This window comes from Phalangium opilio, unplaced genomic scaffold (genome assembly GCF_054372755.1).
Source record: "Phalangium opilio isolate 3A_F unplaced genomic scaffold, DU_Popi_V2 ptg000070l_1, whole genome shotgun sequence".
NCBI lineage: Eukaryota > Metazoa > Arthropoda > Arachnida > Opiliones > Phalangiidae > Phalangium > Phalangium opilio.
Window position 1 is genome coordinate 10,274,482 of NW_028324182.1, and position 27,930 is coordinate 10,302,411.

Here is a 27,930-nt window from a genome sequence, read left to right on the forward strand (position 1 = left end):
TATTCGTCTTTTTGCCTTTCATGTATTATAGGAGAAATATGTATATTTCCGATCTTGGACTTCCTAAAAACCAAATCGATCGAAAATAAAAAACAAGAAAAGTAACAATTACCTAATGTTAAGAGCTACGTGTGTAGATGTCACTCTATAAAATAGTGTGCTACCACGAAGCTAGGGGGGAAAAACTGTGACGTCAATATTGGGTCCCGAATTTGTATTGCCCAAGCTGACGACGTCTCGCGACTGCCAATATGGTCGCCTGAAACTAAGGTAAGAGATAAGAGCATGTGACGTCACTACAAAGTTCGTGGTAACACACTATACTCATAATTTTAAACCTCACCTAGAAGATTTTGAGCACAATATAAAATCACAACCACAGCATTGGATCCTCGCGCAGCACTCCCATGGAGAAATAAAAATGGTAGTCGTAGTTTCCAGCGGAATGGAATCTCCTATTTTTATTGCTCCTTGCTAAGGCTGCGCGAGCACCCTTTGGAATTTTCCATAAGAGCCGGTGCGTAGTTAGAATAGGAATTTCGACTATATTCGCCTATTTTCAAATCCCCAGAGAAACTTCTTATAAATCCAGTTCATTTACTGAACTGCCGTGTTAGACATTATTAATACAGGAAAAGAGTTCAAGTTGCGCTTTGCCGCATAACCCAGCGTGCACCCACAACAACGTTCCTATAAGCTACGTTGTTATTATATAACCACACACGTAGCTAATAATAAAAAAAAGCGCGCCCAAAAGATTTCTTCTCCTATATGGGGACCACCGTCCAATAGAGAGCGGCGAATTGGATGACGTTGCCGGTTAGAAATATATGGCCGCCATTAGGTATGTTGGTTTCGCGTCGCGACTTTTATAAGAGGCAGGTTATGCAACAGTTTAGTTGAAAAAATTAATTTCGAGCTTTTCAAAATGATTGGAAGATTGACTTTGATCGAAATACGAATTAATTCGCGAATGGCAACCGCTTAAAGCGGAAATTGTTTGACTGGACGAGACTGGTTAACATGAAATCGGAATTGCTGTCAGTCGACGATACCAGAAAACAAAAGCGGCGCGGCTGCACCGGCTACGAAACGATGTCGAAAGCCGCGACTTTAAACGGGCGGGTACCGGCTTCTAGCGCGGGCGGCGCGCCGGACTTTCACGACTACGTATCCCCCCGACTTTCTCCTTCTTCGCCGCCCATTTTGACCGACGAAAGCGGTGCTGGTCAAAGGGGTGATTGTACCCCCCGAAAAATCGCCCCTTGCGAAACCGATCACATTTACGCCAATTTTAGCGGCAATAACAATAATAATAATAATAATAACAATCGCAACAATGTCAGTGAGCTGGTCAAGATTCCGGCTACGAACTTGAACGACGAAACGCAAAAATTGAAAGAAATACTATTCACTCAACTGGACGTGATTCAACGTCAAAGGGAGGAAATATCGCAAAAAGACCGCGAAGTAAATAGACTTAAACAAGAGAAGGAAGCGGTAGGCTTATTTACTTTCATTTTATAAACAAATTTAAACCAACCCCTCGGTTCCCGCCTTATCAGGGTTATTTTTAGACCAGGAGTGGGGTGGGGGGAATGGGTTATTTGACAGTAGGTCAGACTGACAGTTGGCCAAATTTTCTCTGACACGTCCCGCGATGGTTTTCAATGATGAGAAATTATAGAAACCAAAACGTATTTATTCGTTTATCCAGTTTTATCGACCTTGATGAGTTTATAGGCCTCGTCACGGTCGGCGGCTTTTTTAAAGGTCTCCTGGTTTGGGTTTAAGGCGTAGTAGGCCTACAGTTTGCGACTTTTGGATCGAATACGAAAGTAGGCAGTAGAAGGGAGAACAAAGGACCATGGGAACAATTCGAAAGTTTTATCAGGGACGCAAAATCGATAAATACGCGAAAAACATTTAAAGGCCAAAAGCACGTGCTTCGAAAGAACGAAAAAATTGAGATAGTGTTTCCTTATTGCGTCATTAAATTATTTTGGAATAAAGCAAAGTAATAATGAAGTAAATACAAGCCCTTTAAATGATTTTTAAATTATCGCGATCAAAGTGATTACGTCATTTCCGTCAGGTGAGATCATTTTCCGCCCCTCTTCCCTCTGATCCTCGAACCCCTTTCTCTTTTTTACGCGCTAAACTCTCTCCGCGCCCTAGACCCGGAGATTGCGCGGGAAATGGCGAGAGAGGAGCATGTGCGCCTTAGCTAAAGCTAATAATAGGCTTAACTTTACGTTTCTTTTTTTTTCTTGTTTTTTTCTTTTGCCGAAGTTTGCTAAGCCTACTTCAGTTTTTGTTGTTTGTTGACTTCAGGATTTTATTCTTCCTTGTTTTCTCTCGATAGTCGTTATTGTTTAATGATAGGAATTAAAGGAACACCCTTAAAAAAGTAAATATGAATTTCGCTGTTTTGTATCAATTTTGTAGGTACTTTTACAAGGTGTTTAGTTTGAAAAATCATAATGGGACAATAGAGAGCTTTCGTTCGGGGGAGGAGCTAAGATTTCTTAGATAATTTACGCTACCATATTGGTGGATTCAATGCAGAAGGAAAGCTGAAATCCACCAATGTGGCTGCCAGAACATTGCTAAAACATAAGAGGGTGTGACGTACTACTTAAGAAAACTGAAATCTCTGTACGTTTAGATAGCGCGTCGCGACTCGCTAGCGACCTTGGCCCTTGGCTTCTAAATTGCATCAAAAATCATATGCAAACATAAATTGTCATAATAGACATAGTCCTAGGCCTAATTAGGCTTAACATTGATTAATACCTGTCAATTATCCGCGTATCCCTAGTGAAAGGCTTGAAATAATGCTTTAATTTTTGCATATAACTAATTATTACAGGTATTTTATTAATATTTAAAACTTAGAAAAGAGTTAATGGAAGTTTTTTTTTGTTATTTTGCTTTTGTATTAGCTTAATATACGCCTGGAGCGTATGGAGCGTCGAGTCTCTTATTTAAAAGAGCAACATAAGAAAAGAAAATCTTCTTCAGATATGGGATTGGAAGGCGGGCCAAATTGTCCAAACTCTATAAATAACTCTAGTTACACACATATTATTGGAAATTCATCACCTATAATAGGCCTTGGTTTTAATGAAGATCTAAATTCAAAGTCGTTAACTAGGTCTCGGAAAAGGTAACGGGGAATCTTTGTAAACTGCGTAACTTATTATCAAGAAGTGATATCTAGTTTATTAGGGAGTAGGTATAAATTCGCCACATTTCCAGCTTTATCTCCAGTCCAAACGTATAGGGTCCGGAGTTAATCCCCGCCTCTAAATTACAACCAGCATCTCATTGGTTCTTGAAAACTCACGTCAGCGCGACGCGAATGACGAAAATTACGTTGTATTTTCTGACAGAGGAGAGGCAGCGAAATAGCCCGGCCTCCTTTTACGTCCCCCCTTGTATTTTGAAAGGGGGACTGGGACTATGGCGCGCGAATACAAAGGCATCTTATACCTTCTCCCTAATAATCTAGATATCACTTCTTGTTATTATATAACTAATTATAAATGTTTGAAAAATCCTTTAGGAATCGTTATTCTACAGAATCTCTTAAAGAAACTGTTAAAACCACCGATTTTGCCTCACCTGTCAAAAATGATTTTAGGTGGTCTAAATCTTCATCAGGCATTTCAACATCTTCTACCAAACCGCCCGATTCATTTGAATCTAATAATAACAAAAAAACTTCATCGGTTTCTCAACAATTCATTGGTTCTCACAGAAGATTATCGTTATCGGTGGAGTCTAAAAACCAAGATGAAATGTTAACCGATAAACCTTACCACACTTTATTGGACATTTCATGCCGATTACCGTTACCTGAAAATAATTCCAAAACATGTTCCACAATTGAAGGTAAGTTAAGTAACGAAGTAGTGTTTAGAATTAGTACAAGATTTCATTCAAAATTAATTAATTTAAATTTTAGTTCCAAGTTGGAGGTATCATCCTGTGACAAGTTGTTATCAATTAGAAGGAACAGAGGTAGATGATAATTATTTATTTAATTTAATTAATTAAGCACATATTTAATTACTTATAATTGAATTAAAACATTTTTAATAAAGAATATTGACGATGACATATTTCTGAAAAGACATTTAAAATTAGAAATTGATGAAAAAAGGAGGAAAAGGTGATAATTTTTAATTAATCTTATGTTTTAATTGTATTTTTTAATTAATCTAATGTTTTAATTGTATTTTTTAATTAATCTAATGTTTTAATTGTATCTTTTAATTAATCTAATGTTTTAATTGTATCTTTTAATTAATCTAATGTTTTAATTGTATCTTTTAATTAATCTAATGTTTTAATTGTATTTTTTTAATTAATCTAATGTTTTAATTGTATTTTTTAATTTATCTAATGTTTTAATTGTATTTTTTAATTTATCTAATGTTTTAATTGTATTTTTTAATTTATCTAATGTTTTAATTGTATTTTTTAATTTATCTAATGTTTTAATTGTATTTTTTAATTTATCTAAAGTTTTAATTGTATCTTTTAATTAATCTAATGTTTTAATTGTATCTTTTAATTAATCTAATGTTTTAATTGTATTTTTTAATTAATCTAATGTTTTAATTGTATCTTTTAATTAATCTAATGTTTTAATTCTATTTTTTAATTAATCTAATGTTTTAATTGTATTTTTTAATTTATCTAATGTTTTAATTGTATTTTTTAATTTATCTAATGTTTTAATTGTATTTATTTATTTAATTTAATTTAATCTTAATTATTATATTATTATCAGATGGGATATTCAGAGATTAAGGGAACAAAGGCAGGTTGAAAAATTGAGAAGAGGTAGAATTGCCTCTAGAGAGGCAAGAAAAAACCAAGTTGCAGAAAGGGTTTCTACTTATTTTCCAGCTGCAAGTGATGGCAAGTTTCTATTTATTTAATTAATTAATTATTAATAGTTACCAGCAATTTAGTTAATTCATTTTTATTATTCCTTTTCTAGTACAATGTATTGAAATCTCTGAAAAAGTTCCAATTGTCGCATTTGGTTGTATCATTCCTGATGTAAAACCAAGGTATAAAACTAATTAGTAATTAATATTCCTTTAAAGACACTTGACTCGATTCTTTATTACTTGCAGTAACTTTTCCCTGAGTTGGTTTTCAGTAGCGAACAGGTTAAAAGATGAACAAAGTAGAACTATAAAGAAAGTTCCGAGAGAAAGTAGTACTAGAACTCTATCAAGGAGAGGAACCTGAATAATCATTCATATTACAAAACCAAGACGTCTTGGCTATTTGGCAATTGGCAATTGGGGGATCGATTTTTGTTTTAAATAAATTTCAATCCAAAAAAAAAGGGAAAAACAAAAAATGATCATGATCATGTTATAAAAAGAAACTAGTCGTTCTAAGTCCATTGAGCTTCTTCGGGTGTTAATTATGATCTATCTATTGAAAGAAGGAACTTTTTAAAAGAGGGTTTTCGAGTTGATTGACTCTTTTAAGTGACAAAAGAGACTGAGCTCCAGTTTTTATCTTGAAAGAATCAAAGGAACACTTTATAGGTAACACCCTACAAAATGTGCAGGGTCCGTCTGTCCTGTCTGTGATCAGTCACACATCACTCAGCAACCTTGATGATCCATACCATAGCCTGTTGTAAAAATGATCGCGTGGTTTTTATGTAAATAAGTTACATTTTTTTTAATTTCAAGTACAGTAGTAGGACTCTAATCATGCTCCCTTGGAAAGCTTCGTTAAAAACTTAAAAACTGGTGTTTTAATTTCATTTTCTCTGAAAAATCTCTGAGGGGCTGATAAAAAATGAAAATTGAAAAACCCAACCATTCAATTGGTCATTGGTCACTGAAACAATTCCAATTCTCATTTATTTTTGATTGAAACAAACGAAGAAAGAAAAACTAATAATAATTTGTTATCTGGAATTGTTTTTTTAATTATTTTTATTAAAAGCACGTAGTGCGTCTTTCTTTTAATTAATTAATTTGCTGAATTCAGTATTAAACTGATATTTTTTTTTACCTCATTGTTTTTTTCTCTCTTTCTTCTCTCTTTCGATGACTAAGGATAAAAAAATGTGCCTGATAGGGAGTAATAAAATTGTTCATTGTAATTTGTCACTTGTCACTTGTAATTTTTCTTGCAGTTGGTATACTAATTATTTAGAAAATACCTACTTCGTTTTGTTTTGTTTTGCTGTGTGCAGGAGGATTTTTTTATGGAGATTACTGCGTTCATATCATTCATGATTCATCTATTTCCAAGAAATAGGTAGGACAGAGGGACTCCTACCTTTCCCTCGAAATGGTGGAAAATATTATAGAGTGGAGGGCTAGATTTATATTATAGAGTTTATGGGGGAAATTCTTTTTTGTCATGTCATGTTAATTAAAGATGTAGGAGGAGCTTTGAGCTTGTATGACAATTGACAATGTGGATGAGGACTAAACATCACCAGGTCACATCACATATCTTCCCACAATTCCCTGTATCACCTAACCTCTCCAATTTCTTGTTACTTTTGTTGTCTACCATGATAGGATTTCTTCCTTTCATTTCCTTTAGATAATTTTAATTAGAAGTTGGTCTCATTAAGCCTTTGCTTTCGTCAGAAGTATATAATACTTCTCTTCGAGAGAAGTGTACAAGCACAAAGGGGGGTAAGTGTAACGTCACTCTTCCCAACATTGGAACACTTAGAGCAAGGTTACTAAACCGAATCACATACACGACAAATAGTTCCCTCATCATTACTCTATTAGCGTTTAAATATTTGGCAAGACACGCTTGCGCATTTTGTCCCACGTCAAGACTAGGTTTGTGGGATGATTTCTGGGGATTTAGTGCCAAACAACTATTGAATTCACCTTACGGTGCGATGCCCATTTGTAGTTTAACGAGCGGGAAAGCAAACTAAAAGGGGGGAGCCTGGGAAGAATGACGTTACATAACTAAAGCATTACGAGGATACAGTGTCATCCTTCTTCTATTATCCCCTTCTGCTTTCGTTTACATACAAACCCTGATGAATGATGATGATGATGATGTCATCATAAGTTACGTAACACCTCATTATTTGCCTCCCAAGTACAATAATCTACCAAAATACTCGGTTTAATTATGAAATTGCCTATTTATATCCTTAAATTAGACACTTTTTGTAAAAATCATGTTACATCTTTAATAAAATGGTCTTTTTTTTCGTTTTATTCTACATGTACATGAAATAGTTAAGAAACAAAAAAAATAAAGCAAAGAATATTTTGGAAATGTGGCAGACATTAGTAGTTTTTTTTTGTCTTCAAAATCAAAAGTAAGTTGTTTTATGAATATTAATAAATGAAACGATGAACAATTCAAAAATTTATGAATGATATTTTTTTTTTCTTTTCATCTGTACAGATAGCCAGCACGGAGATTTTTTTTTTTTATAAAGTTACTTATATGATGTGATAAATTACGTTTTGAGGAAAGAATCTTTTTAATTTTTATCGAATAATTCTTCCGTTAACAAACGAGAAACATGTATGTATATCCTCAAAAAATAAAATTTTTAGGAGAACTTAAAACTTGAATGAAATTAATCTCCCCCAATTTTTAAACTGACAAATTGCGCTGGCTATAACTTTCTTTCATATTGGAGATATTCATTATTCATTACAATCCGCCTGTTTGTTCCTGATAAACTTCGATAACATCGTCATTTTCCATTTCCAACTGAAAAAAAGATGGTGGTTAACAAATAAACTCCCTCCATGATGAAGAGGGCTGTGAATTATACCTGCTTTGGTGTTTCATCATCATTTATTCGTCTACCGTCAAAGAGAAATCTTAGAGAAGTGACTGGAACACCCTGAAAAGAGATGGATAAAAATATTATCAGAGATGATATGAGCATGGATAAAGAATGCGTGTGAGGAAATTTGTTTTCACTCTACAGGATCGGCAACTCCCTATCTCGAACGACAGCTTATTCTGTATATACTCTGTTACAACATCGGTTGTCAGCACGCATAAAGCTAGGTCTCTATGTAATCTAGCCTTGCGCGTGCTGACAAGAGACAAAAAACTTCAGGATATTTTAAACGATTTTAAATCCTGAAGATCCTGAAGTTTTTTGTCTCTTGTCAGCACGCGCAAGGCTAGATTACATAGAAACCTAGCTTTGCGCGTGCTGACAACCGACGTTGTAACAGAGTATATACAGAATAAGCTGTCGTTCGAGATAGGGAGTTGCCGATCCTGTAGCGTGAAAACAAATTTCCTCACGCGCATTCTTTATCCATGATATGACAGTTTAGATTGAAGGTGTCAATCTAAAGGTATTTACCACTCTTTCACTATAGGATTTTTTTAATTTTCCCATTTGAGTTGTCATTTTGACTCTAAAGTGGATTTCATTGCTGTCCTGTGAATGCAAGAACAAAGATCTTTCATTAGAAAACCAGTGTAAGATTTACTCAAGTATCAATTAAATTTTTCTAATTTTATAACTTCGAGGATCATTATCATTATCATAACGTGATGACAAAGGCGTAGGAATATATTTAAGCCTTGGTCAATGGCGCCATTAATAGTTAACTAGTATTAGTTAGTGTACACAAGGGTTAGGCTTAGCGAAAACTCCCAAAGTTTACCTGTCCCACAACTTTCAACTTGATGTATTCCGAGCCGGAATCACCCGTTTCTGCCTGTTTAATTAATAAGAAAGTATTTAAATAAATAAATTTAATAGATATTCATTTAAATAAATACTACGTACCTGATGTTGGTCGGACATTGTTTTAAAATCTCTCGCAACCGCTCTTTTCCGTTAACTAGAGAAAAGAAGAAAGCCTTCAATTTTCAAGGCACAATTTCCACAACGCCGGCTTTTTTTCTATCTTTCTTTAAAGACAGTCTCGATCTTTAAATTTGTCGAACTCTATTGGCTAGTTTGGACCAACGAAGTTTGAGCATTGGGTAATTCTAGTAACCTTGTTTTTCATTGGTTAAAAATCAAATGACGTTTTGATCGAGACTGTCTCGTAGCACATGGTTTCCGGCTTTCCCGCCGAAAAATTTCATTAGCAACACGTGCTAAAAATTATTTTTCTGTGTTGTATAATTGTATTTTTCACGCTTTGCTTAACCTTTTCCTTTGAAATTTTTCAAGATTTTGTTGTAATTTTGAAAATTTCACACATTTAAAAATGAAGGAATCGAAGAAAAAATCGCGAAAAGCAGTAAATATTTATAACGAACAAGGTTTTATTAGAACTATAGACGATGATGAAGATATTGACCAAGGCTTAGAAGAAAATGATCCTAATCACGAAGAACGTGATGGCTCGGGAAGTGACATGGAAGATGAAGTCAATGAAAAATCAAAAATAAGTCTTTCTCTGAATTCCAAATCATTTTTTACTGATAATTTCCATCAGCAAAATGTATGGGAAACCTTAAAAGAAATGAAAAAGAACCAGGTCCCTCAAGCCAGTAAAGTCATCATTGAGGATGAAGACCAGGACAAAGATATGCCAATGGATTTCAAAAAAACATCAGACAAGAAAGATCTCTTAAGGGAAAAGAAGAATAAAACTAAAGGATCAAAGCTCGAAAATCCCGTAGAAGAGAATTTCGAGAATGATCATATGTTTTCAAGTGATGATACTTCATTCCTTATGATGAATCTATCAAGACCTTTACAAAAAGCCATTCAAGCTATGAATTACATCCATCCAACTAGAATTCAAGCTTCTACGATACCAGTGGCGCTATTGGGAAGAGATATCTACGCTTGTGCTGCAACTGGAACTGGAAAAACAGCAGCCTTCATGTTACCTGTACTTGAGAGACTATTATTTAAGCCCAAAAGCAAACCTGTTACCAGGGTTTTGGTACTTGTACCCACAAGAGAATTAGCTGTCCAAGTGTTTCAAGTTTCACAGCAACTAGCCCAGTTTACCCAGATTGAAATTATCTTGGCTACTGGTGGCTTGGATGTAAAAAGTCAAGAAGCAGCTTTGAGAAGAATGCCAGACATAGTGATAGCAACACCAGGAAGATTGATCGACCACCTTCAAAATACACCTAGTTTTACTCTTCAAAGCATTGAAGTTTTAATTCTGGATGAAGCTGATAGGATGTTAGATGAATTTTTCGCCAGTCAGATGAAAGAAATTATCGATCAATGTGCTCCAAGGAGACAAACTATGCTTTTCTCTGCCACCATGACTGAGGAAGTCAAAGATTTAGCCGCTGTTTCATTGAACAATCCCGTGAAATTGTTTACAAACAGCAATACAGATGTTGCTTGGAACCTGAGACAAGAATTTGTAAGAATTAGACCCCACAGGGAAGGTGACCGTGAGGCTGTGTTAGCCGCTCTGGTTTGCAGAAATTTTGGACAAAGAACCATGGTTTTTGTTCAAACAAAGAAACAAGTTCATAGACTAAACTTGTTGCTCCAATATCTGGGAATTTTGTCCGAAGAACTTCACGGAAATTTGAACCAAGTCAAAAGATTGGAAGCTTTAAGAAAATTTCAAGAAGAAGAAGCTAATGTATTGGTTGCCACTGATGTAGCTGCTAGAGGACTGGACATAAAAGATGTTAGAACCGTGATAAACTTCACCATGCCCAACACAATCCAACATTATATCCATAGAGTTGGACGTACAGCTAGAGCAGGCAGGGGAGGAAAAGCCATATCCCTTATTGGGGAATCTGAGAGAAAAATGTTAAAAGATGTTCTAAAGAAGACCAGAAACGTCATCAAACAAAGAGTTATTCCCCAAGAAGTCGTTCTAGAGTTTCAAAACAAGATCAGCAACCTAGAGGATAAAGTGTCCCAATCTCTAACAAATGAGAGAGTAGATGCTGCCCTGGAAAGCTCGGAAATGCAAATCAAGAAAGCTAAAGAAATGATGGAAGGGAAAGCCAATCAATTATCTCAGAAAAGAAGCTGGTTTCAGACATCTAAAGAAAGGAGAGAATCTGAAAAAGCCATGCGCCTGACTCCTAAAGTTCCCTCCAAGAAAAACAGGGGCAAGAAGATTGAAAGCAAAGACCAAGCAACTGACAGGGTATCCAGGGAGTTAGAAAAGGTGGCTCAATATCAAGCCAGATTTGTCAAACGCTCTCAGAAGCCAAAGAGAATTAGAGCAATTAATGAACCTAATGAATCTAAAACTAAAGTAATTAAGAAAAAGAAATCTAATTTTGAGGATGAATTAGTTAATACTAAAAGGCAATCTGTTAAAAAATTTCGATATATGTCAAAGGAAAAGAAATTTCCTCAGAAAAAGATGAAAAATCAACCCAAAAGAAAAAATAAGAAATAAAGTTATGTTATAATTCAGATAATTGCAGTCAAATCCATTTTATATAAACTGGAGTGGGTATTTTCAATATGTATTTTTACCTCTCCGTGTGACGTAGTCCAGGAGAGGTTCTGTAACGGCCGTGTCTGTGTGTGTGTGTGTGTGTCTGTGTGTCTGTCTGTCCGTTGTTACACCCACGTGACCGCGTTCGCAGTTTGCGTATCGGAGCAAACGTGTTCGCCATTTCCGAACTGCTTTCACAGTCACGGAAATGGCTCCTCTACTTGAGTTCTCACACCACCAATCTTCTGGTCTTTGTCCATACCACACGGACACTAGTCTGTTCTTACTGGCTGCTAATCACCACCATCTTCTGGTCTTCGTCCATTCCACGTGGACACCAGTCTGTACATACTGGCTTCTAATCACCACCATCTTCTGTTCTTTGTCAATTCCACATTGACACCCGTCTGCACTTACACTGCCTTCTAACACCACCATCCACTGGTCTTCCGTCTATTCCACATAGACACCAATCTGTATCATTGGCTTCTACTCCAGTATCATCGTTTGGTTTTAGGATATACGCGGCGATCAGCTAGGGTTACGAGAAACGTCTAGCCTCCCTAAGGTAGGATCGCTACCAAAGGTTTTCGCATTTGCGGTTTTTCCTTACTATTATAATGGAAACGAATCGTATATATACCCCAAAATTTGAAGAAAGCGGGAAGAGGGGTACCCTTCACTTTAAACGTCAATATTAGCAAAGTTTGAGAAGATAATAAGTATAACTTTATTTTAAACGATTTAACTATTATTAATGTTAATTATTGAAGATTAAAATAATTAAAAATAATTATATTTATTTAAATATTAAAGATAAACCTCTCGTGCAAAGAGAGAGATTATCATTGCCTCCTATATCTACCAAGGCCCATGCATGCGATATATTTCCTTCATTGCCTCCTATATCTATCAAGGCCCGTGCATTGTGATATATTTCATTCATTGCCTCCTATATCTATCATTGCGATATATTTTTCAAAACAACAACAAAAATGGGAAGCTCCTCTCAGAAACATAATAATTTCATTTCTCTGTATATGAAATGAAAATATGGATAATATTGCGCTCCTTTAATGGTATGAATCCTTGCCTGTCTATTAATATTTTACGTAGGAGTAATACGTTTTTAGCGAAGTTTAGAGAGGATAAACATAAGCGAGATTGTTTCGGAAAAAAAATACTGCTTCCACTAATGGGTTTATACTCCTTGTTACTGTTGTATAGAGTAATCATGATAAAAGCTTAAAAAATTACGAGAGGACAGACCTTTTTTATCCTCTTGTTTTATTTTTAATAAGAATATAAAACATTTATTTTGTATCAAAAAATATTTTTTGCTGCTAAGATTGCTTTTAAAAAATCCAAACGGTTAGGCGTTGGTAAAAAAGACAAATGATATTTTTCAAATCTAATGAGATAACGCCCACCTAGTTGAAAATTGCCCTTTTTTTATCCGCGGGAGCCATTCTTAATGAGAATTTCGATGCTAGTAGGTTGTCAATTAAACTAGCGGTATATTATTGTTGTTGGAAATTGGATATTAAGTGGTTGTAAAGAGCCAGCAAGTTTTTGCCACTTCTTTTTGTGAGTATTTGATTTTTGTATGTAAAATGGAGGAAGATAATGTTGAGACTAAGGATGAAATGTGGAAGCGCAAAGCGCGGGAAAGGATGAGGGCAAAAAGGTCGACGTTTTCATTGGATACTTAAGGTTATATAATCTTCTCGACACGGAGAGGTAATATTTTGGTTTTCCCAACTTGTTTTATATATCTCGAGATTAGGGTGTTGAACACGTGTACATTTAAAAATTAATAATTTCTCTCGATTTTGATTTTATTCACCCTTTCCATGATGCAAACAACACGTGGTAGCACGATGGCGCGTGATTGGTCGATCACGAATGGATGAGGTGACAATAATCCATTGTGATTGGTTGTTACGAAAATCAAAGCGCGCCACCTTTATGATAAAAATTCTTAGCTAATTTTTCCGGAATACGGCGGCCGAGTAGAGTACTACAGACGCGACGGGCGACGACGTGTACGCTGTGCCGTTTACCGATAATCATTCTATCGCTAGTTTCGGCGACGTCAAGGCCGTGAAATTGTTTACTACCAAGATAGTTAAATTTTTATCGGAAAATTCTAGCCGGCCAATATACTGGTTACGTTACGCAGGTGCCACACGGAAAATCAAAAATTTTCAGGTAAATTTTGAAGTCTTTCCTAATTCTAATCTATGGTTTAAGCCTCGGCCTAGGCTTACCGCGTTCATTTAGTAACTAAAAAATGTGTGTTTTCATTTGAAATATTTACATAAGAGGCTAAGAACATTAGAACAAGCGTCTTAAATCTTTTACTTTAGAAGGCCAAGGCCTGTTGTTGATAGCGTTAAGAATTTTACATCCCATACCTTAGACTGGGCTTCGCTGAACCTGTATTCTGACCTATGTTGACCTCTGAGTCTGAGGGTTTAAGCAAAAGGGGTTTAGTGTTCGATCTATTATTTTATTACCGATTTTTTCGATTCTTAGTCATGTTAAGTGTTTTTTAAAACCAATAAATTACGGTCCTGAATTAGGCTACTAATTGTTATTACTTAGTGTAAAGTTCAAACAAGGTTGTACTTGAAACCTTTTGCATACTTGCATCAGCATTCAGAAAATTAAACGTTTTATATTTGAAATAGTTTTGCATAAGAAAAATCAGTTTTATTAATTTTTTCTCGCATTTTATTATAAAATTATGGAAGAATACTAATACATAGGTGTAGAAATCAAACATTACATCGCTTTGTTAGATCTGTTGCCTGTAATTGGATACAATATTAATAAAAAAAGGCGTTTAATTAATTGAGATCCATGATATATGCTTAGGTGTGAACGCGAAAAATATACAGCTGCATACATTTTTAGATAGAACCTTGCTATATACTAGGGCAATGCAAAATGAGGTTAATGTTATATTCTTATTTCCTTGAAAGTGTTTTACTAGTCATGATATAAATCGTATATACAAATTTTAAACATAATTTCAAAATTTACTAATTAATATATACAATCCAAGGAATAGGGTGTTTCAAAAATGGTACTTTTTACCATCTTTTAAGTTTTAATAAAATCGGTAATTTTTACCAATGGTAGTGTTTATAAAATCCACGTGTGTCAAGGTCAATTTAAAAATAAAAGGGTACTTTTTCATGGGATAAACCATTTACCTTCTTGGGAAATTTTAGTTTGTAATATTTTATAATCTAGGGACCAATTACTCAATAAACTCGTACCTTGACAGTGATTAATTTTGACTCCTAATCGTGTACATAGAATCTGAGAGTTATTAGACCAGTTATATTGACTTGGCATGAAAAGTAAATTTTGTCTTTTGATAGAAATACGCGTATTACCTTTTGGTGTTGTTCGATAACATCGAAGTAGATTTATTTTTAGATAAAGCATGTTTTCGGTATTTACTTAAAGAAACCATGCTTACAAGATAGTGTGCGATGAAGGGGCCAGAGAAATTTCCTCCCCCCCCCCCCTAACCGTTTAACTTTAAAAACGCGCTTGGGAATTGCTCGTAATTTGCGATAGGATCTCAGAGGTTTGAAGCGGAAGGCTCTTAAGCTTTTCAATCTCCGCTGTAGATAGGGGTTTATTTGCACCTGGGGTCCACACGGGATGGGGTGTGTTTGCACTAACAAATGACTGGCATGATTTATCTGCACACTATCTACTGTTATTTTTATATATTGTCCTCTGTCCACTTCTTCGGGCGAAACCACAGGGGAGAATTGCATGCCCTTGAAATAGTTTAAAAGAAGAAAATGTAGGTGGTCTAGAATTTCCCTCGAAAGTAGAGTAGCACTAGTAGGGAAGGGGTGAAGGAAGATTTTACTATCTTGAAGAACGTATTTTCCTTCACACAAAAGGGAAGAAAATGTTTTAAAATTCTTCGGGGGTTTTCCCTGGGTAATAACTCAACTTGCGACAGTATAAGTAACGTCACAGTTCACACGTCACCCTTTAACTTCTACTGGTGGTAGAAAAGGTGGTGTCAAAAGGGAAGGGTTGTTTTGTAAAATACGATCCCACCTGAACCCACTGCACTGTCTATTTTTAGTTACTTTTAAAGCGTTTTATACGGTTTTGGTTTATAAAACCGGCTTGGACATTTTATTTTACAGTCCACAGTTTTTTCTAAAATATGTCTGCCAAAGCTATTTGCGAAGCCTCAGGCAAGGATCTGCTGAATCGTCATTTACCGGAAGGAATAGCTGCAAAATGTCAATTTGCTTCAATAACTGAAAACTCTTCCTGGGATTCTGTCATTAACAATAATGCTTGGCTCAACAATACCGTGAGTGATTCCAAACTTTTTCTTCTTTAGATTTGAACTTTGACACTCGGGGGCGAGCGATTGAAAAGAATTGGGTACTTCCTGATAGTGTTTAAATTGCTTACAAAATTATACCTCTACCACTTATTCTACGGTGTCATTAAAAACTCAATAGATATTTGTGGGACAGAGAAATATTTCATTCCTAAAACTTCATAAGGAAAAGGGCAAAGGCATCTTCTACAGTTTAAGTTATAGTGTCGTCGTGTTTCTCAAGGATTTTTTTTTTTTAAAATGTTTTTCGCTTTTTTCCTTATTGGAGGGGAAAGTAAAATAATAAATTACCAGACGCATAAGATTACGCTTGAAGATCAATCCTTTTTTTTATTATTATTATCGGAAGATAAGACTTGACCTTATTCATTGATAATGGATCAATAATGTCTCCGTGAACTAGAAAAATATGTGCCCTTTTTTTGTCTTTAATCGCGGAAAGTTAAAATTTCTCATTTCATTCCTTGTAATTGGTTTGTTTTCCCAAAGTTTAAAATTGGTTTTTATTACAATTCAGTAACCGAACTTTATTATTATTATTGCCGATGTTTCAATCATTTATTTCAAGCAGGGATAGATTTAATTTTAGAAGAAGGAATGGAGAACGGTTAGTATTTACTTCAGTTATTCCGACTCATAGCCCAGTATAGAGCCCCTCCCTCCAACACGTAACGAAAAGTTTAAATTATCTTATTGGCTCATATAAACTACGTTTTGATCACGTTGCTCACGGTGACGGCGAAAAATACGAATTACTTCTTACCTCTGTCGCTATGACCCACCTCTTCTTTCATACCCCACCGTCCCGTGGAAGGGGGTCCAGGACTTTGACGCGCGCCCATATTACTCTGTTCTCCATTCCTACTTCTAAAATTAAATCTATCCCTGTTGCAAGCAAAATTACTCTTTTTTTTTCTGCAAAAAAGAGTAGGGATGCTGTTATATATTGAGGAATAATTTTTCTTCAGTTTATGGGTCTCTATAATAAATTTTGGGGAATTCCATTATTGGATTCTCAAGCATTTATTTTTTCCGTGGAATTTTTTTCCCTTATTGTTTAGTCCAGTCAATAAGAGCTCATTTCCTATATTGATTTTTCCCTGCTTCCGTGGAATTTTAGTGTTATGACGCGCAGTTCCATTTTCCCTCTGCTTTCTCCGCACCCACCGCTTCTCTCCAATTTTTATTTATTATTACCACGGTACCATCTCAAGTCTTTGAGGGGTTCTTCAAAATTGATGGCTGTGGAGAAGCCTTATTACATCAAATTCCTGTTATTTATTTTTCGCACTCTTTTAAGTATAGCATAGCTTATAAACTTGGTTGGGGTACAGAACTTTAATGACATTAATTTATAAAATTAGGTCGTACCCCGTTGCTATGCAAAGCAAGCAAATATTGTGAAATTGTTTTTCTCCTATGTTGTTTTTTTGGAATTTCTTGGGTGCTTTTGAAATACATTTTATCATAAACGATAATAAAAAATTAACGTATTTTAACATTAAGTAATTAAAGGCATAAATAAAGTTTGAGGTATTACCAAGAAGCGATATCTAGTTTACTAGAGAGAAGGTATAAATTCGCCACATTTCCAACTTTATCTCCAGTCCAAACGTAGGTCCGGAGTTAATCTCCGCCTCTAAATTACGACCGGAATCTCATTGGTTCTTGAAAACTCACGTCAGCGCGACGCGAATGACGAAAATTACGTATTTTCCGACTGGAGTGAGGCGAAATAACCCGGCCTCCTTTTACGTCCCCCTTGTATTTTGAAAGGGGGACTGGGACTATGGCGCGCAAATACTTAGGCATCTTATACCTTCTCCCTAGTAAAATAGATATCGCTTCTTGGTATTACTTTAGTAGGATTTTATGTAAAACAAAACACCTATGTTAAAAGTTGAGTAGTTATCCAACTTGTAAACGTGTATTATTTGCACTATTAGAAATTGGTCGTTAAACCCGATCAATTAATCAAACGGCGAGGTAAACTGGGTTTGATTAAAGTTAATGCCGATATCGCCGGCGTTAAAACCTGGGTTAAAGAAAGAATTGGAAAAAATACCCAGATTGGTAAAGCGAGTGGAAAACTTCGAAATTTCATTATCGAACCATTTGTTCCTCATAATCAAGTATGAGATTATAACTGTCAATCGCGAGTTTTATTAAGGAGCTAAAGGCTTAATTTTAATATAAAATTAGGATGATGAAGCCTACGTTTGTATCTATTCTCATCGACAAGGAGATACTATTTTATTCCATCATGAAGGGGGTGTTGATATTGGAGATGTCGATGCTAAGGTTTTTATCTATTTAAATTAAATATTATCGAACTTAAGTGTTGGTGATATTAAAGATTCCATCCGCCCACGCGTTTCTAGGCTTCTAAGCTAGAAATTGCAATTGATACAAAACCTTCGAAAGAAGAAATTAAAACCAAACTTATCAACAAACTTGCTTCAGATAAACAAGAGTAAATTTTATCAAAATCCTTTATAGATCAACTATGAAACTTGGTATTGAAATACGATTTTTATTATAGAATCGTTGCAAATTTTATATTGGCTCTTTATGACTGCTACGTTGATCTTTTCTTCACCTACTTAGAAATCAACCCCTTGGGTATAAATTTAAAGACAAATTTTACCCGTTTTTTCCTCGTGTTCTTGAAGAAGAAAAAAAAAATGTCCTCTTTTTTTTAGTCATTACTCAAGGAAAAGTATACATTCTCGATCTCGCTGCTAAACTTGATGCTACCGCTGAGTTTATTTGTAAGCAAAAATGGGGGACCATTGATTTCCCACCGCCTTTTGGTAGAGACGCTTATGACGAGGAAGCTTACATCGCCGATCTTGACTCTAAAAGTGGCGCTTCTCTTAAATTAACCATTCTGAATAAAAATGGTCGAATTTGGACCATGGTGGCTGGAGGTGGTGCTTCGGTTATTTACAGTGATACTATTTGCGAATTGGGTGGGGCTTCCGAATTAGCTAATTACGGAGAATACTCTGGAGCACCGAGCGAGGGACAAACTTACGAATACGCTAAAACCATCCTTAGTCTTATGACCAAAGAAAAACATCCTAATGGTAAACATTCCTTCAGAGTCCATCGGAAATTCTTGAACTTGTTAACCCTATCTTCTCTACAGGCAAAATACTTATTATTGGAGGTGGTATCGCCAACTTTACTAATGTAGCAGCTACTTTTAAGGTGAATATCCCAACATTCTCGCGCTTTAGCTCATAACAGAATGTTGGGAAGTAACCTTTTGAAATTTTCAGGGCATCGTGAAAGCCCTTAGAGAATACCAAACCAAACTCGTAACCCATAAGGTTTCAATCTTTGTACGAAGGGCTGGTCCCAATTACCAAGAAGGATTGAGGGTTATGCGCGAGGTTGGAAATACTCTCGGAGTTCCCATTCATGTTTTTGGACCAGAAACCCACATGACTGCCATTGTGGCCATGGCCATGGGGAAGAAATCTGTGCCAGAAATGCCAGAACCCAATGTGACAACTGCTAATTTCCTTCTACCTGGTGGAATGGAATCGTCCAATTCCGTTCCAGGAACCCCAAAACCCGATCATAGAAAAACCAGCCAGATTCTTCCTCCGTCTGCTGTGGGAGTTCCAACTAAACCTCTGTTTAGACCAGTAAGAAACAACTCGGGTCATTCTCTAAATTCCTCGGAATACCCATCTTTTTACTTCATTGTAGTCCACAAAAGCTATTGTCTGGGGATTGCAAATCCGCGCTGTTCAAAGTATGATGGATTTTGACTTTGTCTGCTCGCGAAAAGAATGGTCTGTAGTTGCCATGGTTTACCCCTTTACTGGAGATCACAAGCAAAAGTTTTATTGGGGTCATAAAGAAATTCTTATTCCAGGTAACTAACTACCTTTCAGAGCCCGAGAAACAATACAAGTCCCTTATGAATCCTTTTGTTTAGTTTACAAAAACATGGCTGATGCCATGAAAAAGCACGGTGATGCTGATGTCATGATCAGCTTTGCTTCATTGCGTTCCGCTTATGATAGCACCTTAGAGACTTTAGAATACCCTCAGGTTAGCTGTTGTATATCTCTCTCTGTCTCTCGTTACCTGGCACGCGACACTAACTAACGCCGAAACCTAGATACGTACAATTGCCATAATCGCCGAAGGTATCCCTGAAAACTTAACCAGAAAGATGAATAAGATTGCTGAAAATAAAGGTGTAACAATCATTGGACCAGCGACGGTGTGTACTTAAAAATACAACATCTCCCCGAAGTCGGTCTGTACTTAAAACCAATGTTAACAGGTTGGTGGCATTAAACCAGGGTGTTTCAAAATTGGAAACACCGGAGGCATGATGGACAACATATTGGCGTCAAAGCTTTACCGACCTGGAAGTGTCGCCTATGTATCTCGATCTGGAGGCATGTCCAATGAACTGAATAACATTATTTCCAGGGCAACAAATGGTGTTTATGAAGGAGTTGCCATTGGAGGCGATAGGTAAGGCTTTCTAATCTATATTTCTTTTACAGGTAGCTAAACTGAGCGTTTTCTTGTACAGGTACCCAGGAACTACCTTTATGGACCATCTACTTAGATATCAAAGAGAGACTGATGTTAAGATGCTGGTTTTGTTGGGAGAAGTTGGAGGTGTTGAGGAATACGAAGTTTGCGAAGCATTAAAAGATGGACGAATTAATAAGCCAATTGTCGCGTGGTGCATTGGTACTTGCGCTGGAATGTTCACCTCTGAAGTTCAGTTCGGACACGCTGGTGCTTGTGCTAATAGTGAAAGGGAAACTGCCATGGCAAAGAACAAGAGCTTAACCGAAGCTGGAGCCCATGTTCCACCTACCTTTGACGAACTTGGAAACACAATCAAGTTAGTTGAAAATATTATAAGCATGAACTTGTTCTAGGAACAAACCTTACCTTATCTTCCAGACGCGTTTATGATGACTTGGTGGCTTCAGGGGACATTGTTGTTCAACCCGAAGTTCCTCCACCCACTGTTCCCATGGATTATAATTGGGCCAGAGTATGTTTCAATAGCTCAAGAGTGCAACGTTTTTCAAAACTGACCTGAATTCGAATCTCTTAAAGGAATTGGGCTTGATTCGTAAACCAGCTTCATTCATGACCAGTATTTGTGATGAGAGGGGACAAGAACTCGTTTACGCTGGCATTCCAATTACCCAAGTTGTTAAGGAGGAATTGGGAATTGGTGGAGTGCTGAGTTTGTTGTGGTTTCAACGAAGATTACCTCAATATGCTGGGAAGTTTATAGAAATGGTTTTAATGGTCACTGCCGATCATGGACCAGCCGTCTCGGGGGCTCACAATACCATCGTTTGCGCCAGGGCTGGCAAAGATCTGATTTCTTCTTTAGTTTCTGGGTTGCTAACCATCGGAGATAGGTTCGGAGGAGCGCTGGACGCTGCTGCTAAACAATTTAGTGAGGCTTATGATAGTAACATGATTCCCATGGAGTTTGTCAACACCATGAGGAAGAAGGGAGAACTCATCATGGGAATTGGTCACAGAGTCAAATCTGTAAGGGTGGTTGGAGTTAAACAGTAGTTTTCTACATTTTTATAACTTCAAATTTACTAAAGATCAACAATCCAGACAAGAGAGTTCAAATTTTGAAGGAGTTCGTCAAAGAAAACTTTCCAGCCACTCCAATTTTGGATTATGCCTTGGAAGTTGAGAAAATAACTACGTCCAAAGTAATTTAACTGATCCTGTTTAATAACTCGATCGCGTTAACTTTAATCAGAAGGGGATAATAGAAGAAGGATGACACTCTGTATCCTCTTAATGCTTTAGTTATGTAACGTCATTCTTCGGAGGCTCACCCCTTTTAGTTTGCTTTCCCGCTCATCAAACTACAAATAGGCATCGCACCGTAAGGTGAATTCAATAGTTGTTTGGCCCTAAATCCCCAGCAATCATCCCACAAACCTCGTCTTGACGTGGGACAAAATGCACAAGCGCATGCGTCTTGTCAAATATTTAAACGCTAATAGAGTAATGATGAGGGAACTATTTATCGTGTATGTGATTCGGTTTAGTAACCTTGCTCTAAATGTTCCGATGTTGGGAAGAGTGACGTTACACTTACCCCCCTTTGTGGTACACTTCTCTCAAAGAGAAGTATTATATACTTCTGCTTTAATTGATTCACAGAAACCAAACTTAATATTAAATGTTGATGGACTGATTGGAATTGCTGTGGTTGATCTATTGCGCAATTGTGGTTGTTTCACTCGCGAAGAAGCCCAAGAATACATTGAAATGGGCGCTTTGAATGGACTCTTCGTTTTGGGCAGGACTATTGGCTTTATTGGTAATTAATTATTAATCTTATAAGTTTTAGTCTATTTTCAGGAAAGAGGAAACCTTTACTACAATTTTTTTTAAATATTTCATCCGATAAAGGCCATTACTTGGATCAAAAGAGGTTGAAGCAGGGTTTGTATCGTCACCCTTGGGATGATATCTCATACATTTTACCCGAGACTGAAACTATGCCAGATGACACCAACGCCTAAATAAAATAAAATAAAAAAATGATAATAAAACTAAATTATAAAACCTATTATTATTATAGACATTTATTTCCCTCCCCCTCCCCCCCCTTCGCCTTAATCGAGGCCATCCTGTGCACTGCGCAGACAATCATATTTGTAACGCGTCGTTGTTACGTACGGTTTTTCATTCGTGAACATGTATGTATCGTACTTACAAAAAAAATATTTCATTAGGTATAAGAAATAAGAGAGTTACGCTGGTTTAACGTTAAATAATATTCTTAAAAGTGGTATTATGGCTTTTACAAAAATGAATAACACAACATAGATCATATCAGTAACTTAACTATTAATATAAAATATGTGATAGTCTTAGTTTATAGAACCAAAAATTAATATTGAGTAACGATTTACTTAAAAACAGAAAGTTCTATTCGATGTTTAGGAGGTAAAAGTAAATCTTCGTGATGTTATATTTAAAAATAATTATTAACTTTAAAGTAAAATAAATTAATTAATTCTAGGTATATTAATTATGAAAGAAATTAAGCAACTGCAAACATTCCAAATGGTTGCATTTACAATAATGTGGTGTTATGTTATTAATTATTATTATTATTATTAATTGCGTAACGTAACAAGAGGTTTAAATGAATTTTAAGTGGGCTCAAGTTGTGTTTTTTTTATTTGTTTAAGAAATTTATTGTTTTTTTACACGAGTTTTCCATGAATTTGTTTTTTTTTTTTTTTACATTGTATAATTTCTTTTTTGGTTAAAAAAAGAAATTAAATAGGTACAAATGAATGTTTCTGGGCCTGTTATGATGATTTAATTTGGTCTACGAGTGACTTATTACATAGTAATTCTTGGTATTGGGGTTTTAACGTGTGCCAACTGAATTTAGTAAAATCCATCTATAAATAGTTCAAGTTTTTTAGTTGGATTCTTTACTAAATTTGAGGTGAGTAAATTGACCTTAATTTCTTTTTTTCTTAAAAGGGAAACATTTTTGCACCAATTTTTTAGTTTTTTATGTAATTGGGTTTCAGTGTTATACAAGCATTCATCTGAAATTGTGAGTGAAAGTAAGTACGGTTTTATTTTTTTCTTAATTTGAAACATTCAGGTAATGTAACATTATACCTTTAAAGAACGGCCTTTTTCTAAATATAAATTAATAAATATTAAAAACAATAAATGATCTCTTATTACAAAATAATTAGCATTTAATTTGTGTTAAAGACGATGACTACTGCGTCGCCATTGGTTGAGACGCGGCTGCGAAATCAAAAATCTTACGCGCGTGATCGAGTTGGCCCTTTGTTTCTTATTTCCAGCCCTGTACTCTAACCTCTCTCAGCCAATGAGAATTCAACCAATCCCGATACGGGTAAGAAGTTCTGGCTAAAAGACGCCACTAAAATAATGGCGGCGCCCTAGTCCTCATTTTTGAGACTAATTAAATGCTAAATATTTTGTAATAGTAGTTCATTTATTTTTTAAAATATTTTTCCTTTTTTATTTAGAAAAAGGCCGTTCTTTTAAGGTTATGTCATGTGACTTTTTCTTTAAGCTTACTAGGAAAAATTTCGGGATAAACTAATTTATTGGGACATAAAGGAAAACATCCGCACATTGTAGCTTCTAACCTAGTAAAGAAAAACAATAATAAAGCTTTATCTTTCATCATTATCTTAAGGATTTACGTGGGAAATTTGAAAGAAATGGATTGTCTAACATTGAAACTCCAAAAAATTCATGATTTGCTGTAGAAATGACGACATCAGCTGAGTAAAGTACGTTGTAATAGTCCTGTTTTGTCTCTTTATATCCCCAGTTAATAATTTCGTCTTTCAAAACTTCCTTAGCTTCGTTATAAATGGCTATAATGTTTAATAAATTGCCATAAATATAAATATGCTTTGTGTTTATCTCTTCGAAACTTTTTACCAGGTACATCCTGAAATATTTCACCTAATACCGATAGTTTAAATGGAATGTTATCAGTTTTAAGTTGAAATAGTATTTTGAAAAACAGTTCTGGGTTTTTATCGTGTTCCCTGAAAGTTTTAATTAGCACTAAAATTATCGTAATTGGGCTAAATTGTTGCGTAATCACCATCTATGGGGCCAAACAATGTGAAGTTCTTCGTGTTTTTGAATTTCTTTCACGCGAGGAATGTTCATTTCCAAAGGAAAATATAAAACTTGACATTTAGGCCTAATTTCGTCTACTAAATTTTTAGGCCTAAAATCGGGCATGATATTGAAAAACGAAGGGATAGCATTCAAGAATGATTCCTTGTTGTATTTAGAGTTGAATATGACACGATCCGCTACCAAACTTAAATAAAAGTAAGACCTTAGTTATTAGGCTTAGTTTTAACAACTATTGGTTTTAATTATATTTCAGTTTTCAATACCAGGAAAGAACTTGATTATAACCATATTGAAAATCCCTTTCTTTTTGTTTTTGTATAGGATAGCCTAAAATGTTAATTTAATGAGTACTAATTAATTATAATTTCATTAATTTCAATATCTTTACATAGTTGATTTTCATGAAAGTAGATCACTTTACGTAATCCACTCAAATCATTTCTCAAAGCGATAAGTTCCGCTAGATTTAAAACTGAACTCGTAAACAATGTTCTAGAGTTGAAAGAAAAATAATTTGTAATTGTTTTTAATCAAGTAGCAATAATAATATAATATTAAAATTATGTCAACTTTTTTAAAGTTTAAATTTCATATCTGGTTTTTAACTGGCCATTTTACCGGTTCAATAAAGGATGTGATTGGTCTAGCTAGAAGTGACGTAGAAGACAAAGGGGGAGATCATTCAGAAGTCACGTTCCCTAGCACCTAATACCATTGCGCGGGGTATCCGTACGTCCCCCCCATGGTCCCCCGTACTATTCGCGTAGTAGCCGAGATGATCGGGTCGTTTTTAATTTCGCGCTTGTGAAAATTCCCAAATTGGATTACTTTACTCAATTTGTAAGTAAATTTTAAATAATATTTTATTAGGTATTTAAAGACCAAAATTAGCGCTGTCGATAACTGTTGGTCTAGAAAAGCGGTTAAAGTTTAAACTTCGATTATGATGACTATTCTATTGTTCGCCAAGGCTTCGTGTACCCGCGTTTTTGCCAAGGCCCGATAGAAATGTCAAAGAGAGGGCAAAGCCCTGTAGTTTTGAGAATTTGGAAATATCGATGCTATTAATCCACGAATCTTACCTGTACTTTTCGTTCTTTGGAATTTGTTGGCTGAAATAAAGAGCGGATGTTCTTGCCCTCCAATGCCATTTTTTCGCTGGCAGAGTCGAAATAAATTCTATATTTTCCAATTCTTTTAGTTTGTCAATTAGTTGCTTATGGGATCCGCCATAGAAAGGCTCAATGATAAGCGCCATTTTGGGTTGGGCCGCGTTATTTTACGTTGGGGATTCTGCAAGTTGCGGTTATATTGATCTAAATAAATTGTAATTAATATTATATGAAATAAACTCTTATTACTCCAACCTGTTTGAGTTTTAAACCTATCTATCACTCTGAAAAGGGCTGAAAAGCGGGTAATTTACCGCGATGGCGCTACTTTATTAATCTCGTCAAGAGGGGGAAATTTTTTCATGTTATTTCGGGTTCCGTCAGTCTATCTCTAAAGGCCGAACAGTTAGAGTAGGGTGGGAAGAATTGTCGTATATGCTAAATTTTGTAACGTTATCCGAGTTTTCTAGAAATATTCTGTTCATTCGTAAGTACCTAATTGTTATCTTTATAATGAGGCACTAATTAAAATTCCAAGTCTATACCCCCAAATACTTTTACTTAATTCCTTGAAGTTGGTGTGAGCCTAGGCCTCTCCTCTTCGAGGCGTAACCTCTAGGCCTATTCTGAAATTCTTCAACTTATTAAGCTGTAGGTTTATTAAACCTTTTCATCAAAATTTAAGGTTTTTAAAACGAACAGTGTTAATTGTAAGAGTAAAGTTCAAAGTACTACAAACGTTGAGTGTCAAAATTTACCAGTTTTTATCTTTGGACATTCGGAGATAGGCTTTTCCAGCTAAGAGATTGTCATGTAGAGATTATGGTATCTAGAGTTCATTTTACAGGGTTCATACAAACCTGGAAAAATCAGGGAAGTAAATAGTTGACAAAAACTCAGGGAAATTTAGAATCTTTAGTAAAATTCAAAGAAATTTGCGTGAAACAGTGGCCCAGAAATTAAGCAAAATTTTCATAAACATACCCTCCATAGGATTAATATTACTCTAAATTTTGGAAGCTCATAACTCTGGTTCTACTAGAGATATGGGGATGTCCTTTGAGTATGTTATAGTCCTATCTGCCCCCCATCGAAGCATACTAAAAACTTAGGGCTATGACAAACAGTGGCCGAGTAATTAAGCAAAATGTTCATAACCATACCCTCCATAGGAATAGCCTTAGACCCAACTTTGGAAGCTCATAGCTCTGGTTCTACTTGAGATACGGGGATGTCCTTCGAGTACGTTATAGTCCTATTTCCCCCCATCGAACCATACTAAAAACTTAGGGCTATGACAAACAGTGGCCGTGTAATTAAGCAAAATGTTCATAACCATACCCTCCATAGGAATAGCCTTAGACCCAACTTTGGAAGCTCATAGCTCTGGTTCTACTTGAGATACGGGGATGTCCTTCGAGTACGTTATAGTCCTATTTCCCCCCATCGAACCATACTAAAAACTTAGGGCTATGACAAACAGTGGCCGTGTAATTAAGCAAAATGTTCATAACCATACCCTCCATAGGAATAGCCTTAGACCCAACTTTGAAGGCTCATAACTCTGGTTCTACTTAAAAAACGGGGATGTCCTTTGAGTATGTTATAGTCCTATTTGCCCCCCATCGAACCATACTAAAAACTTAGGGCTATGACAAACAGTGGCCGTGTAATTAAGCAAAATGTTCATAACCATACCCTCCATAGGAATAGCCTTAGACCCAACTTTGGAAGCTCATAGCTCTGGTTCTACATGCGATACGGGGGTGTCGTTTGAGTATGTTATAGTCCTATTTGCCCCCCATCGAACCATACTAAAAACTTAGGGCTATGGCAAACAGGGGCCAAGTAATTAAGCAAACTGTTCAAAAGTATACCCTCCATAGCAATAGAATTACACCCAACTTTGAAGGCTCATAACTCTGGTTCTACTTGAGATACGGGGATGTCCTTCAAGTATGTTATAGTCCTATTTGTCCCCCTCCCCCCTTCCTTCGTTAACATTCGCTCCATAGGATACTAAAAAACCTAGAAACTTCAGGGAAGTATATGGGGGAAAACCTTGAAATCGCAGGGAAATTGTTTTTTCCAAAAGTTGTATGAACCCTGTTTTAGGTTTTTTTAGGATATGCTGTAATTTTCAATTCCAAACCTATTTATAGGGATATAGTACATAGTTAAGTATGTGTACTGTAAGCTAGTGTTTCAATTTAATTGATAAACACTTTTGCAAAAGTGAATCATTTTGGTTTGGATTTTAATGAGCAGTTTGATAAAATTCGAGATTTCAAGAGAAACATTTTATAATTGAGAAATATTTTTTTTT

At 35.7% G+C, this 27,930-nt stretch overlaps 6 protein-coding genes across 12 annotated transcripts in view; 4 read left to right on the forward strand and 2 right to left on the reverse strand.

Annotated features, from left to right (window-relative positions):
* Positions 1 to 785: 785 nt before the first annotated feature.
* msl-1 (male-specific lethal 1) lies at positions 786 to 6,155 on the forward strand. Of its 2 annotated transcripts, none has more exons than XM_089843052.1 (8): positions 786 to 1,470; positions 2,946 to 3,169; positions 3,569 to 3,897; positions 3,971 to 4,026; positions 4,110 to 4,177; positions 4,802 to 4,932; positions 5,015 to 5,087; positions 5,154 to 6,155. In XM_089843052.1, the coding sequence occupies exons 1-8, from the start codon at positions 1,024 to 1,026 to the stop codon at positions 5,269 to 5,271; spliced, it is 1,446 nt and encodes a 481-aa protein (XP_089699178.1). In that variant the 5' UTR covers positions 786 to 1,023; the 3' UTR covers positions 5,272 to 6,155. The 2 variants fall into 2 exon arrangements, with proteins under 2 accessions (XP_089699178.1, XP_089699177.1); XM_089843051.1 differs by having other exon boundaries at positions 794 to 1,500.
* A 1,187-nt stretch (positions 6,156 to 7,342) lies between these two features.
* On the reverse strand, positions 7,343 to 8,943 carry LOC149661520 (small ubiquitin-related modifier-like). Its single transcript, XM_089843054.1, has 5 exons — positions 8,798 to 8,943; positions 8,673 to 8,726; positions 8,366 to 8,443; positions 7,817 to 7,888; positions 7,343 to 7,752 (listed from the first exon to the last, which is right to left on the reverse strand). Exons 1-5 carry the CDS (start codon positions 8,813 to 8,815, stop codon positions 7,693 to 7,695), a joined length of 282 nt encoding a protein of 93 aa, XP_089699180.1. The 5' UTR covers positions 8,816 to 8,943; the 3' UTR covers positions 7,343 to 7,692.
* Positions 8,944 to 9,113: 170 nt separating this feature from the next.
* On the forward strand, positions 9,114 to 11,382 carry Rs1 (Dead-box helicase Rs1). The gene has a single exon (XM_089843042.1). The coding sequence runs from the start codon at positions 9,228 to 9,230 to the stop codon at positions 11,358 to 11,360; it is 2,133 nt and encodes a 710-aa protein (XP_089699168.1). The 5' UTR covers positions 9,114 to 9,227; the 3' UTR covers positions 11,361 to 11,382.
* A 1,824-nt stretch (positions 11,383 to 13,206) lies between these two features.
* ATPCL (ATP-citrate synthase) lies at positions 13,207 to 22,752 on the forward strand. The gene is made up of 19 exons (XM_089843038.1): positions 13,207 to 13,613; positions 15,590 to 15,762; positions 17,742 to 17,927; positions 17,998 to 18,096; positions 18,177 to 18,268; positions 18,338 to 18,417; positions 18,498 to 18,884; positions 18,947 to 19,008; positions 19,080 to 19,451; positions 19,516 to 19,684; positions 19,748 to 19,863; positions 19,934 to 20,038; positions 20,102 to 20,298; positions 20,360 to 20,680; positions 20,743 to 20,836; positions 20,902 to 21,351; positions 21,414 to 21,527; positions 21,988 to 22,147; positions 22,240 to 22,752. The coding sequence occupies exons 2-19, from the start codon at positions 15,610 to 15,612 to the stop codon at positions 22,350 to 22,352; spliced, it is 3,270 nt and encodes a 1,089-aa protein (XP_089699164.1). The 5' UTR covers positions 13,207 to 13,613; positions 15,590 to 15,609; the 3' UTR covers positions 22,353 to 22,752.
* Positions 22,425 to 25,994, reverse strand: LOC149661523 (tRNA-queuosine alpha-mannosyltransferase). The gene is made up of 10 exons (XM_089843053.1): positions 25,860 to 25,994; positions 25,575 to 25,785; positions 24,881 to 24,984; positions 24,756 to 24,819; positions 24,452 to 24,676; positions 24,283 to 24,392; positions 24,071 to 24,215; positions 23,911 to 23,981; positions 23,308 to 23,399; positions 22,425 to 23,246 (listed from the first exon to the last, which is right to left on the reverse strand). Exons 2-10 carry the CDS (start codon positions 25,748 to 25,750, stop codon positions 23,151 to 23,153), a joined length of 1,083 nt encoding a protein of 360 aa, XP_089699179.1. The 5' UTR covers positions 25,751 to 25,785; positions 25,860 to 25,994; the 3' UTR covers positions 22,425 to 23,150.
* Positions 25,183 to 27,930, forward strand: part of shep (RNA binding motif single stranded interacting protein alan shepard) — a 34,443-nt gene continuing 31,695 nt past the window's right edge. For 4 of the 6 annotated variants that reach the window (XM_089843044.1, XM_089843046.1, XM_089843047.1 and 1 more), the window contains exon 1: positions 25,183 to 25,332. The gene's annotated coding sequence lies outside the window, so the exon portion shown is untranslated. Of the gene's footprint in view, positions 25,333 to 25,951; positions 26,092 to 27,930 lie in introns of those variants that run through there. The other 2 variants (XM_089843045.1, XM_089843050.1) reach the window with 2 other exon arrangements.